Below are 14,006 nucleotides of genomic sequence, written 5' to 3' on the forward strand. Positions count from 1 at the left end.
TTTGTGCAAATCAACTGCAAACTTTAACAGATTGGAACAAGAGTGCTTCAACACATTTAAAATAGGTTAAAATGATAATGAAGTCTAAGACATAGAAAAATCAGGTTCCAGAGCAGATACTGTCTTTCATTAGTATCACTAGTATCTTCTATCATGCCAAATGGGAAGAAAAATCAGTAGGAACTTTGCATCAAGATGTATTGCAATAATTCGGTAGAATTATATGAGACAATGCAACATGTTACATGAAATAATTCTAATAACATACCAGCCTACCAAATGACAGGAACCCAAGACCATTTATATGGGCTTTCTTCCATGGAATTAGTTTTAATATCCTTATATCTAAGTATGTTTCACAATCAATATCTACTTTATCAGACAGTATGGAAATGAAGAATAGATCAGAGTGCAAAGATTTCAGAAAACCTGTATGATCTAAAAAAAATTATTGAGAAATTGCTGGATTAAAATCAGACTTGTATTATTGCCCTCATTACTGTAACATTAACATTCATTCAGTCTATTTTGCATTACAACTGCAAAATTTACGAAGTATTTTTTGGTTTAATTATTTCTTCATCAGACAAGGCTGATAGTTGCAATGAAGGAAAATAAAGTGTATGTATAGAAATCTATAGGAATGGATGCTATGCTTCCTGTTGTTTTCTAAGCAGACAAACAGTGACATTTAATCTAAACTCATCTGACACAAAGGAGAAATACACTTTGCCAGTTCTTAAGGGAAATTTAAGCCTGCCCACTGACTAATGGAAATGAGGTTGACTCCTAGTTCCAAGGTGTCTGGACTAACAGAAGCCTTTTCATGTTTACGAACCTTCAGCATTTCAGTGCTGTTCCAGTCATGTCTGTGGTCCCATGTCAAGGTCACGGGAGCACAAAAACGTAGATCTTCCATTGGTTTATTGTGTTCACACCAGTGAACAGCATAGCTCTCAGAATTACAAGATCAGGGAAATTAGGACTGGAGTGCAACCCTCTAATTCAGCTGCTCTTTCTCCTCCTCAGTTCAAGTAAGGGTCAGTGAAATCTCTTAATCTAGGTAAACACTGACTTAGTCTGTGACTCAGGTGCTGCAATAGAAAGGTAATATGATATTACCCCACTGGCACTCTGGTAAAAATGACATTGGAAGAGCTGGATTCAAGCAGAATAGAGTTTCTTTGATTTACATCACTGGAGTATCCCACTTCTGTGCCATCTTAAATTCCCTGGTTGGATACTGTTCAGGGCTTGATTCACAGTATTTTAGCCACAAGCTGACACACTGAAAGAATTCACTCTGCTTAAATAGCTTCAGTTCTTCCTCTGTCAGACAGCAGCCCAGATAATATCTGCTCACTGCTGACATTATAATGCACCAGAAAATTAGTCTGCACCCTCCCAAAACCTAAGGTGTGGGCTTGTTCTGAATTAAAGTGCTGCCAAAAAGCAGGAGTGAACATTAAAAAGTGCATTAATTACACAATGTTCATCTAGCTGGTAATGTAATAAACTTCTTTTTAACTCACTCACTGATCTGGCTTAGAGTAGCAGTGACTGTGAGTGGTTGATACCTGGTAGCTAATAGATGATCTCTGTCATGTTCCCAGTGGGAAAATGCATGCCAAAAGCATTATTCCAAATTCCACCTGGTTCTTGTACATGTAATTATTCTGCCATAAGTAGCACAAAAGCTGTCAGCCTCATGAACAGGCAGGCCCAGCGGGCTGAGGGAAATGTACCTCCCACCTGGAAAAGAGAACATCTTCCTCTTACCAAGGCTGCTGGAGGGACACCCCAGGACACTGGAAGACTGTGCTCAGAACGCTTAAAATCTGCTTTACTGCCTTTTCCTTCTCAAGAATAAGTTCAAACACCCCTTCATTGGGTCTCTGTATTACAGATCAAAGTTCCAGACAGTTAAACTTTATTTCATGCCTACAAGAAACTTCCTCCCATAAGTCTGCAGCCAATGCATACCAAAATGAAAGAGGGAGAAACATATTAGTATATGAACCCAAAGGTTCAAGCTTTACATGCCGGGCTTTATTGAAAGTTATTCTTTTTTTTTTTGCAAGGTGTTTGACTCTGCTTTGCTCTCTGTCTGGACAGCAAAGTCTGACTGACCTCCTGCCTTCTGCTCCTGAGCCTCTCTGAGCAGCAGCTGCTGGCAATTCACTCCTGCCCTTCCTCTAGGGAGGATTTTACATAGTTAGTTGTCCCTCTCATCTCTAAGCTCTAACTCTGAAAACTTTTTAACTTCAGGTAAGTGACTGCCAAAAGCATCACCTAAGTGCACAGCCATTGTTCCTGAAGCTGTTTACTAAGATCTCTCAACTCTGACCATTGTTTGGTTTCCCGTTTGTTCTTCCTGACACCTCCTTGGAATTCAACCCCCTTTATTCAGAGATAATAATGTAAAACACATAAAGTGGAATACAATTACACCAAAAAAAAAGAGTCATCTTTTCTTTACTTTCCATATATGTTTATCAGGACTAAATTCACATATGTAAATTATGTTGTGTTTAGAGAAGGAACAAATAGAATAGGAGAGGCAGAAAGGAAGGTGTGTACACAGATCTTTCATCTCCTGGTGCTTCAGAGGTAACTCCTCTGCAGCTGCTCAAGACCAGAACACCCAGGGAGGGGCACAGGCACAAGTCTGATGGGGCCTTTTTCCTAAACTGAGAGACCTAGAGGCCCCAGACACAGACTGTGGTTAACAAAGAGGATTAAATCAAATTTTGCACAAGGTGTCATACTTACACTGTCATTGCTTCCTTTGTTGTCCTCGTATTTTGTCTCTATATGAATGGAGAATTTTGGCAAAAATGAACACTGCAACAAAAGAAAAGTATGTTTAACACAAAAAATACGCCTTGCTTCATCAGCTGACATATTCAGTACATCCCTTTTGGTATCAGCTTTCTTATTTTTTTCAGATTACTTCAAGAAAAAGAGTAAATGTTCACAGAATGTAAACCTGAAAGGTTTGATGATTCTGGAGGGATGCAGAGATTCTATCTAAAAGCTGAAAACAAAATGAAGGTATAAATAAATCAGTATAAGCACTCTGGAATAATGAGATGCAATGGTTTTCATGCTCAGTATGCCCAGGAGTATGAATGTCCTGAATGTCTTGTTAGAAATTCAATTCAATAAGATCTTGAGAGCAACTCGATATCCCTCATCATAGACCAGTCTATCCCTCATATAAAATAACCCAATGACACTTCACCAGATGCAGGTCCTGACCAAACAGACAGCAATGCTTTCATGTGTGAGGGCTTTTCTTAATTTTCAGTGAGAAATGAATTTTAGCACAATTTCCTATTAGTGAAATTAAGATGGATTATGAGCCCCTGTGAAAATTCCTTTATACTAAATCCAAACAAATCTTTAGATAATAATGCCAAAAAAAAAAAAAAAAAAAAGCACCAATATTTTTCTGTTAAAGATTAATATTCTGTATTTACATGGGAATAAACTTATTTTTCTGAGCATTGCTTAGCTTAGTTGGCTTATGAAGACTAGAATTTGTAATAGTACACAACATAATTCCAACAGAATAAATATTTCAAGTATATTTTATTTATCATTTCACAGTTCTTCTTTCAAAGCAAGTTTTCAGACAGGCAGATAGAGCAGCTGTCTAACCAGCTCTAAAGGACACTAGTTCAGCATCTTTCCTATTAGTCACCAAGCCTTTCCTTGCATTAACTGCCAGTTCCTTGTGTGATGCATCACTAATCCCCTATGGCAAATTACTCCTTCATGGGCTGTACATACAGGATATACAATGAGGATGTTTGGATGCCTCACTGTTCACACTGCTGTTGGTCCAAGTTCAGGCTTGAAAACATTTGGAGAGTTTTTCAAAGGGAGGGGCTGGTGAGTAAGGGAAGAAGGGATTTAAGAGGCCAGGTGTAGTGCAACAATTGAAATGAGAAGGCAACTCATTGGAGACTGCAGCAAATACATTCCTCGTTCAATGGATATCACCCAACAGGTCATTGTTCAGTTTTCTTCTGGTCACAGGATATCCAGTACTCAATAAGCTCATCTAGAATCAATCCTTGTCGAAAAAACAAGTGAGAGAGTTTCCTCAAAATAAGGTTCTGGTGCCATGGAAGGCAAAACCCCCTTCATACTGTTGATCTGAAGCACAGCTGAAGTTTCAGAGGAAATTATGAGTAAAGCCAAATGCCAGATTTCCCTTTTACCTTGGTATTAAAGAAATGCCTGCTATTTTCAATCACTGTCTAGAGGTTGTCAGCAATGAGTCAGGTCATGACACTGAAATGTCACTGTTCCATGTATTGAACGTGAGGCTGCATTGGGCTGCTTGTAGTAGCTCAGCAAGCCACTGCTTGAATCTAGTTGTTGATTCTTGTGATCCAGAATCTAAACTCTAATTAAAACAAGAGACCCTTTAACCTTGTATTTCAAAAAAGAAGCATTAAGAAAAGACCAAGGATCCTTAGAATAGCATAGAGGAATGGTAAGTGCCATTTACCTCAAGCCACCTCATTAGAGAGCCACTTTCTGTAAAGCCACCCACAGTCAGCCTCCCTGTGTGTTTAGTATGAAGGAGAGAACTGTAACAACCTAATTTGAGATTATAAATGGTAACATGGGTTTACCCCAAATGAAAATTCAAATTCACCAGAAAGTCCTCCACCGCAAAAATCTCTCTCAGAAACTCAACTGACTGGCAACCACTGCTCCAGCAGCTGTGGGGGGTCTCTCTGCCTTACAGGAACACTTAGCAGGGTCCAAATTTTCGAACATTTCACAGAATGTGTCTCATGATTCATCAGCTGCACTCTGACTAATTGGCAGAGGGCTCTGGCAGAACCAGAAAACTGTTTATGCATCATTCAAAAGACTATTATTCATCATGCAAAAAGTTGGGTGTTTTTCCCCTCAAATGGCCACATATTTACTTAACTGGGGATTAAAATTGTTATGTAACAGTCAGAATCAAACTGGGGAGTGAATAGTAGGTAATAAACCTTTTAGTTGATTTTTCTTTTCTTCTGAGCACCACTCCCTTTCTGCTCTGCCTCCTCTGGGGCCTGTGTTCTTCCATCACTGACCTGGAGGCGATCGATCCCAAGCACACACAGGAATGCACAGGGCACTGTTTCCGGCTCTCCATTTCACTACCTCTACAGCTTGCAAGGTTCCTCTTGGGAATAAAACAGTGGCAAATTTAATCTTTAACTTGAAATTAAACTTAAGTTCTACAGAATAATACAAAATCTTCAGTCACAGTGTCTTCAATGATAAGGTTTCTTTGTGTAAAGCTCTCGAAGGAGGCATCTTAGGTATTGTCACCTCCAGATTTTTTAGGCATCTTATAAACTCCTTTAAAAATTGTTATACCCCAGCACACCTGTAACACTCAAAAACAAGTAAAGGGAACATTCCAGGTTTTTTGTTTATTTTCCTAAACTTTCTATATTTGGAACCTCAATTTTGGAAGAACCAGGAGAGGTTTAAGGCTCAAGAGAGCACCCAGTGCAATAACAGGAGTCTGTAACAGTAATTACCAGCCGTGAGCAGGAGTATTTCCATGTTAGAATGAAAGGAATGAAAGCAGCATATGGAAAGTACAGCCTGCAGTTGCATTTGCAATTCCCTTCATATAACCTCTTGAAAAACGAAAGGCCTATTTTTAGCATGATGATTGATTAGTGTTGCCATAGCAATAAGCAACACTTACAAGAACAGGGTAGAACCGAAGTGTGCCAAAACACTTGCCAAAGTCTTAAAGAGACAGTCAAACACGCGGTGTGTGACAATCGTTTAATGGACACAACTGTCAAATTAACCTTTGCACAGTAATTACACCTGAGGTGGCTGTGGGAATTACTGGAGTTTTCAGCATATATGTTTGTCTGAGAGAGGTTTCTTCACCCTCTGGAACCTGCTTTGTGCGAGTGATGCCAGTTCATCAATACTGTTGCAGTTGGTTTCATTTTCCATGTGGTTTCTGCCTGCAGAATGTTCAAAGACCTGCTAGAGACTTCAGCCTTGCTCTTCACCTCTCCTGCTCCTTGTGAATATTAATCCACAATCCTTGGCACTTGTTTCTGTACAGTAAAAATTAATACCTTTTTTTTTTTTTTTAAGCAGCAGAAGCATATTCCCCTAAATCTTAACATAGAAGCCCAGCAAGACAGACATTTCATGTAAATGTTCCCTCTCATCTTCCACCACTTTTCAGACTGATGACTTTTTTTTCATATGGTCACACATGCATTATTTTGACAACACAGGTGGAACCAGATTCTTCAGACAGCAAATTCCATGGAGCCTACAGACAAAGAACACCATGACTACTACAATGAGGGGAGAGTGTTCAAGCAAATGAAATCTTTTCTGTAGGGTAAATTCCAGATATCATATCCTTTAAATTCAAAATTTTTGGGCACTATTTTGGTACTCAGGGGGTAACAACAAAATTTATTTATTGAAGATCAAGAACCTGGGAAAGAGAAATGGAGTCCCAACTTTGCTGTAACAAACAAAGGGGATGTGGGACTATGGGGTGATGGAAGGTGGAATATTCAATGTTTTTTGGAAAATGGCTACCATGTTACTGCCTCCCCTCAGACTCCTCCAGACAGGTCTGCATGTGAGCTCCTAGAGCTGCTGTGTGATCAGGTCACCCATGGCACAAACCAGCATCAATCAGGGTGACAAGGTTGGAAGAGAATAGACGGAAAGGGCTGGGCAGGGTCATGGCAGTATTTGGAAGATGTGACTCAGTGAGAGGGAGGAAAATTTGGAAAGCAAGATAAGCACAGGAAGGTGGCAAACAGCAAAACAAAAGTGCTGTTGAGTGGAAAGGAAAAGAACAATGCAAAACCAGGGCTTGAAAATAAACAAGGGAGCAAAACTCTCATAAACAAGCCAAGAAAGAAAACCACTGTTTGTATTGTGTACAATAACTTGAAGATGGAACGATGACTAACAAGTTGCCTCCAACCACTATAAAACTCTTATCTCTGGCTTTGCCTTCCCTTAGGATCTCTTTCTTTGATACATGGGAACAGTAACCTGCTTATTGAGGAAGAAGGGAAGTGAAAAGCAGCGTGCACAAGTGGAAATGACAGTCCCATCCATCAGAGAGGGGGCTGGATTTCTTTGGAATAAGCCAGTGCTGGAAAAAGGGAATTCTCTCAAGCAGTTTGAATTACTAATTTCAATGGGATCAAGCTATTAAATGAGAATACAGGTTTGCAGCTCTCTAAAAAGATATATTATTTGCTTCTTATAAATTCTACAGAGGTCCTTCCTTTTGCTAGAACCCCTAAGGGAAAAAAAAATCTGTGTTCTCCTAGGACAATGGCAGCAGTTAGCCTGTTTTTTGAGTCGGGGGGTAAGATGGGAGGATGCTGATAGTAACTTGGCATTAGGCTCTAATCCTGCGGTACAGATTCTGCTGCATTTTTGATGAAGACTCTTCATATCCTCAAACTGCAGAAAAGTTTCTGCACTGAAGAGTGAGGGGTTACATCCAAATTTCAAGGGCTGGTAATCAGATAAAGAGAACACAGGAAAATCTCTACAGCAATGTTCATCTGAAACAACTGTTTTCCTTTTCAAGTCATCTCATTATAAAAATAACAATACAAAAACATTTCTTCCAGATAATTTACTTCATGGATAAACCGGCAGCTAAGTGAAGCACAAAACATGCCTGTTCTCAAAAGTAATCAGAAACCAGCAGGTCAGCAATGGACCATTTAGCAACTCTCACTCTGGGGCCTTGACACATACCAGATGACATAATTTTATTTTCCTCAGTCATTTGCTGTAGAAGAATAAATGTCATTGTGATAAATCATCAAAGGAATTGTTGTCTCCTGCTTTCTGTTCCATAACTGTTTTCCATAAATATTCTGAATTTATATTGTATTCATAAGTTAATTTGAGACACTGGCATGTTGAAGGAATGCTCCTCCTCCTTTGCACAGAGCAAACAATGCCATTTTAATGTTTGTTTTGTTTATATAATTGTGAAACTAACATTTGTCCATAAATTAGGCGCAAAAAATTTATCCAGCTGTTTTCAAATTTCAGCCCCAGAACTGAAATATTGCTAACAACACCAAAGTTGTTCAGGTCAGGTGGCAAATCTATTTGAACTGATCCCTGGTAAACACTTGAACTGTACCTTCAAATTCAGAAGAGTTTGCTTAAATTCTCTTTGTATTTTTCCTAAACCCTTTGTTCTCCAACTTGAGAGCTAAACTTTGTGTAGCTCATTTTCAGTGTACTTCGATCACATGAAGATTTTGTACCATGGTTTAGTCACCAAACATTCGTGATCTGAGTATTTGTTTGCTTGAGGCTCCTCTCTTTTTTTGTCCAGAATCTCCACTGTCACTTGAGCAGGTCGAATGGATATTTGCTCTGTGCTGTTTATTTTCTAACAGTATCCCAATGCAGGTAAAGAAACCTAGTTCTATGCAATTATTTTTTCGTTTGGTTTGCAATAGACACAAGTTTGCTTTCTAGTTAATTATTTCTAATCTGGCTGGGCAACCTCAGAAAGAAAAATAACAAAGCCTCCTGAAAGTTCAGTTGTTCTTGCCACCGTGAATAGCATAAATATTTTCCACTAAAGATACATATCTGCAAAGGCTGTGGTAAGCTGGCACACAGGGGTTGTTGAGAGCTGCAAGGCATCTTTTCTCCGTCCTCCAAGTGAAAAAGGCCCCAGCCCTTGTCCAGCAAAGGAATTCTTTCCAAAGCCAGCAGCTAGCAGCACCCATTCCCCAGGAGCAGGTGTAGCTGGGCAGGAGGCACTTGACCACACCAAGTCCTGGAATTGCTTATGAAGTGGAATCCATTGGAGTTACCCCTGTAGGGCTCCCTTTCTGCTGCATCCTCAATAGAGTACCCCAGATGTATGATCTTAACATCAACCTAATCACAATATTAAATGGATTTATATATAAACCTCAAACAAATATTTTAGCAAGACATCTTGTCAGGTTTCTAATGACAAGATCAAAACCAAAGCAGCTCCTGTCTAACTTGAAGAGACTTTCTCACATATGGTTCTGAAGTAACACCCCAGCCACTATAACTTCAAACTTTACAGGAATATCTTAATCTCTAAACAGTACCCCCAAATCTGGATTACTTCCTTTGGTTTCAGCTTTGAAAGTATTTTTTCGACTTTCTCCTCCCTCTCAATGCCAGCAGGGAGCTTTCAAGGATTAGCTCCAGCTCTGATACAGCACTTCTAGGGGCAGCACCCATGTGTCATCTTCCTGATAGGAAGTCTTTCGTACAGCAGCTTTAACAAGGTACATTCGCAAATGCTCTCCTGACATGACACTATGGCACATATCCCACCCCACAAAAGCATCTCTTGTGCAATAGTTCTGTTAAACTCATTATCTCGAGCGTGTCAGTTGCTTTACATGCTGTTAATAATGTTGCCAATACCCAGTAGCAGATGTGCTGTTTGCTGTCAAATTTAGGGGGTTGCTGCGTAACAAATACCATTGCTTAAAGCAGATGCCATCATAACTGGATCCAGATTACAGAGGACTAACATCATGACAGTATAATTTCCATTCCTGTTTTCATGCATCCAATCACTCTTGGCTTTTTACACAACCATTGCACAGAACAACATTCTGAAAATTATTTTTCAATGCCTGATGAGCCTTTTTTCTTAGGTGTCATAATTTCAGATCCTTAAGAAGTCATGTTTATGAATTCCATAATATTCACAGGAGAACCAGATTGATGAAATTATTCCATACTGCATTTCTGAATGTCAGAGTATGGGCTTGAATGCAATTTCTCAACAGCCTTCATATTTTACAACTGAAAAACCTTAAGACTATCAGTAAGGTTCAGTCTGCTGTTCACATCCTCTTCCAAATCACTAACACACACTGAAATAACATGCTGAGCCTTTAAGGTCCTTCTCTTTATTTAGAGTGGAGCTTACAAGGTTAATAAGGTGTGAACATACCACAGACCAGTATGTACTTGACTCGATAAGATTATGCTTTATTTATCCAGTTATTGGCCTGCCTTTAGAATCCGTTTCCCTTGAAATGAGGCTCAATTTGAATCTTACCATGTCCCACAGACCCTTCAGAGCGAATTTATGATCTTTAAGAAAAGGATTTCCAAGTTATCTTACATATTTATATATTCTTTCTTTCAGAATTCTCTAATGAATATAGAAGATCAAATTTAGAGAAGTATTCCAGACAAGGATAGCAATTATTCCCAGTGGTATATTAAACATTTTTGTTCTAGATTCAATAGTTTGAGGCAAAGGCACTATCTCTGTTTTCCATGAAGATAAATTCACAGCCTATCAGCTCCATTAATGCATATTTTAGATTTTTGTCTGAAGTACAGTTTCCCTGATCTCCTCCCAGTATTTCTAGTCCTGTTTCCTTGCACCATGGTGAGTAACTAGTCCCCAGCTCCCCTAGGCAGTTACTCTGTCACTCAGTGATTGCTTTGCCTACCTTCTACATTTCTGGACTGATTTAATTTTTCTTTACATGTCTCTTCAATGCTGCAATCATTTCTGCTGATGCTCTTGAACGTTTCTGTAGCTGTACCTTCCTCTGATCTGCACCAGGTGTTGTTTCACAGACCAGACAGAGATCACCTCCTGATTCAGATGCTCTGAGTACAGCACTGCTGTTTGGTTTTAATAATGTGTCGCATTTCAAATTTAGATACATATTTCTGTCTGCCACCACCCTTTGCATCATCCCCACTTGTCTCTTTCAGTTAAAGAAAAAAAAATCACATGAAAAGATTGAAATTTACTTTCAGTTAAAGAAAAAATTTACCATGGGGAGATATCAGTGCAACACAGCAAATGTCAACTTCCCAGCCTAAAACTAAATGTGGTATCAAAGGTAAACCTTAATTAATGTGAACTGTGACAGATCCTACTGAAAGTGTCTTCTGGCAAAACCAGCTAAGAATCTCTCCCTCATCACTACTGTCCATTTTGGTACATTTGGGTTTTCTCTGACAATCAAATGAATATTCTAAGTACCTGTAGCACATATTGAAAAGCACAGTTTGTTGCTTTGGGTTTTCAAACCTGGTCATCACAGTTTCAACTCTTGGTCTCCAGTTTTCAAATATGAGACTTTAAATCCCTTAATTTTTTTCTTTTTATCACACTGAAATATCTTTTTTTTCTTTTTATGCTTTATGAGTTTTTAAAAAATCTACACAAATATTTTGAGCACTGCAGAATTAAGAGAAACATCGGGATTATGTTTTATCTGCAGTCAGAAGTTCAAACTAAATCAAAGCAGGAGTTTCTGAAAGGTCCCTTCACCTGGAACCTCCTCACCATCCCCTCCTCACCTTCCAAGACTGAAGACTGAAGACTTATTGCGTATTATTGAGGCCAGCACATTTAAAACAATTTTTCTCATGATTTATGTGCTATATTTTGCCTTAGCTCTGCAAGAGGGAATAGCTGATTTTTCTGGGCACCATGCCCAGATTATGTTTAATTTTGTCTACAGATTGTACAGTTTCCCAGATACTATACCAGAGATGAGCATTTTATAAGTTAATAAAACAATAAATAAAATAAAATCTGTTCTCATGTCTCCAGGTAATAACTGGAACCTTAAAAGCCTCACCCTGTTTTATAGAACCTTCTCTTTCTTACAGTCAGTAAGTAAAAACATATCAAATTATTTTGAAGCGATAAAAAAGAATTTATAGGATCCCTTTAGAATTATGTCAAATTTCCCTTTAAATTGCTTAAACAAATAACTAAAATAAAGTTTCACTATTGAATGTATTATGAATTAGTTATATTAAGAAGGAATCAGATTGGATTCCACTACTATAGTTTACATGATTTTTCTATTTTAGAATAAAAAGAGGAAGAAAAACTTACTGTGTATTCTGATTTCCAATTGTCCATTTGTAAAAAAACGAAATAAGAGGGAAAAGAAAAAAAAAAGAAATGTGAAATAAAACAATGATGCGAGATCCTTACAGTAAACACACATTAATAATAAAAATTATTGTGTCAGATAGGCTGCTGATTTCTATTTGAATAAAGTCTATGGGACAATAAAGGACACAAGTCAGACAGAATCCAAGCACCTGATGTTTTCTTTGCCAGCAAGAAACTTCATAGATATAGCACTCCAGTTTTTACCTATCCTTAGTCTATAATCTTCAGTTCCTGATACCAGTACATATAAGGTGAAAAAATATATGCAGTTCAACAGAAGATGTTAAAGAGACTTGGTGCTTGTAGTTCAACGTATAACTTGGAGCTTCTGAAGATAAACTAAACTACCCCCACACCACAAAGCAGCAATAATTTCTGCTACATTCCTTACCTGTGATTGTATAAGGATAATAATTCCAGGCCTTCTCTGTAACGTAAAATATTTTGGGAACAACTGCTCTAGCCCAGCTAGGCAGTTTGCTGAAAGTTAAAAGAAAATATAAAATTAGAATATATGATGACTTATGTGTATTGTAGAAATAAAGATACTTCCAGATGTGCTCATCATTTGTGAGGTGTTTGGGGGACACAGCAACACCCAGACTTCTCAAGAGTATTTTCATTTTCTGCCTCAGCTGTGCTGCCCTCGTAGAGGGAGCAGATCAGTGCCAGTGCAACAACCTCTGAGTGGGCTGAGCTGAGGCTGCTCATTTTGAGAATTCATGGCCCCAAACCTTTGGCCAGGGCTGAACTCAACAGGTGAGTCCAAACAAGGTGTAACTGTGGCACCTTGTCCTCAGCCACAGGGAGGCACTCTCTAACAAGAGGTCAGGAGGAAATGTGGGCTTTGAGTCCACTTTGATCCCGAATCCATTACTTCTTACAGACTCTTTTTTCTTCCTCCATATTCTCTGCCAGCACTGAAGCCCTCATGCTCAGCTCACCTGGCACTCAGCTGTTCCCACATTACCAATACCAACTCCTGAGTAGGAAGCTTTTATATTAAAATTAACAGATCACTCAAAACACCTCGTGAGGCTGGTAGGCAGCATTAGTCCCATTTTGCTGATGGGAAAAGTAAATAACAAAAGTGAAGAGAATTAATGGAACTGATGTTACAGCTCAGAGCTCATTCTGTCAAGAGAACTCACCAATGCAGTGGTACAACAGCAGCAGAATCAGAAAACAAAGACATGGATACACCATATGGAAGGACCATTAAAGGGTAATTGAATAATACTATGGAAGAGTGGGAGCATTTTTTTACCATGGCTCTTGGGTTTCATTTCCAGCAGTCTGGTCACAGAGGGTACCAAAAACTGATGAACAAACAAATATTTAAAAAGGCAAGTTCACTATAATTCATCTTTCAACCCTCTCTTAATGACTTCAGTTAGAAGCACTGAGGCTGACAGGAACAAAGATGCAGGACTAGTCATTCCAAGGACAGCAGGCCTTGGATGCCACAAATATCCCTGTACATGGGGGACACAGTTCAGATGGTGTTGGTCTGGCAAAGCATTGAGCAGATCACCCAGGCCAAGATTGAATCTGTACTGAAGTGCAGGAGATGCTTCCAAACCTCTATTTCCCGAGTGTAAATGTTTGAAATAGTTCTGTTTAGATAACTGTGTGCAGAAAGTAAATTAACTTTCCATATTAGCAAATTTCTGAAGAAAATACATTTTGGATCATTAAGGCTTATTTAACCATTATCTAGCTACATATAAATATTTTATTTGTCCAGAGGCAAAATGCAGATGTTAGTACATTATCTACAGATTGAAAGCCAAGTGCATTGACTTTTGCTCTTTGATGACATTGCTCAAAACCAGATTCTTTTCTTTACATAAACCTTTCTTGTGTACAGACTTTTAAGCAGCATTTTACATCCTGCATAATAGACTTCCCTGTATCAGATCTGTTTATTTTGTCAGTCTCTGTCAGTGTTTTTATGACTGCCTCCCTTACCCCTGCTAAACTTTACTCTGGTGCCTAAATTATA

At 38.7% G+C, this 14,006-nt stretch overlaps 1 protein-coding gene across 4 annotated transcripts in view; it reads right to left on the reverse strand.

Annotated features, from left to right (window-relative positions):
* The window catches only part of PITPNC1 (phosphatidylinositol transfer protein cytoplasmic 1), an 80,657-nt gene that overhangs the window by 27,048 nt on the left and 39,603 nt on the right, over positions 1 to 14,006 (reverse strand). For 3 of the 4 annotated variants that reach the window (XM_042025472.1, XM_042025476.1, XM_042025473.1), the window contains exons 3-5: positions 12,393 to 12,481; positions 11,939 to 11,946; positions 2,773 to 2,844 (exon numbers count right to left, since the gene is read on the reverse strand). In XM_042025472.1, the coding sequence (XP_041881406.1) occupies positions 2,773 to 2,844; positions 11,939 to 11,946; positions 12,393 to 12,481 (169 nt within the window). The remainder of the gene's footprint in view (positions 1 to 2,772; positions 2,845 to 11,938; positions 11,947 to 12,392; positions 12,482 to 14,006) is intronic. The other variant, XM_042025474.1, reaches the window with a different exon arrangement.

The sequence above is a fragment of the Corvus kubaryi genome, unplaced genomic scaffold (genome assembly GCF_017639235.1).
Source record: "Corvus kubaryi isolate FWS band 111438036 unplaced genomic scaffold, C.kubaryi_AGA036_p1.0 37272, whole genome shotgun sequence".
NCBI lineage: Eukaryota > Metazoa > Chordata > Aves > Passeriformes > Corvidae > Corvus > Corvus kubaryi.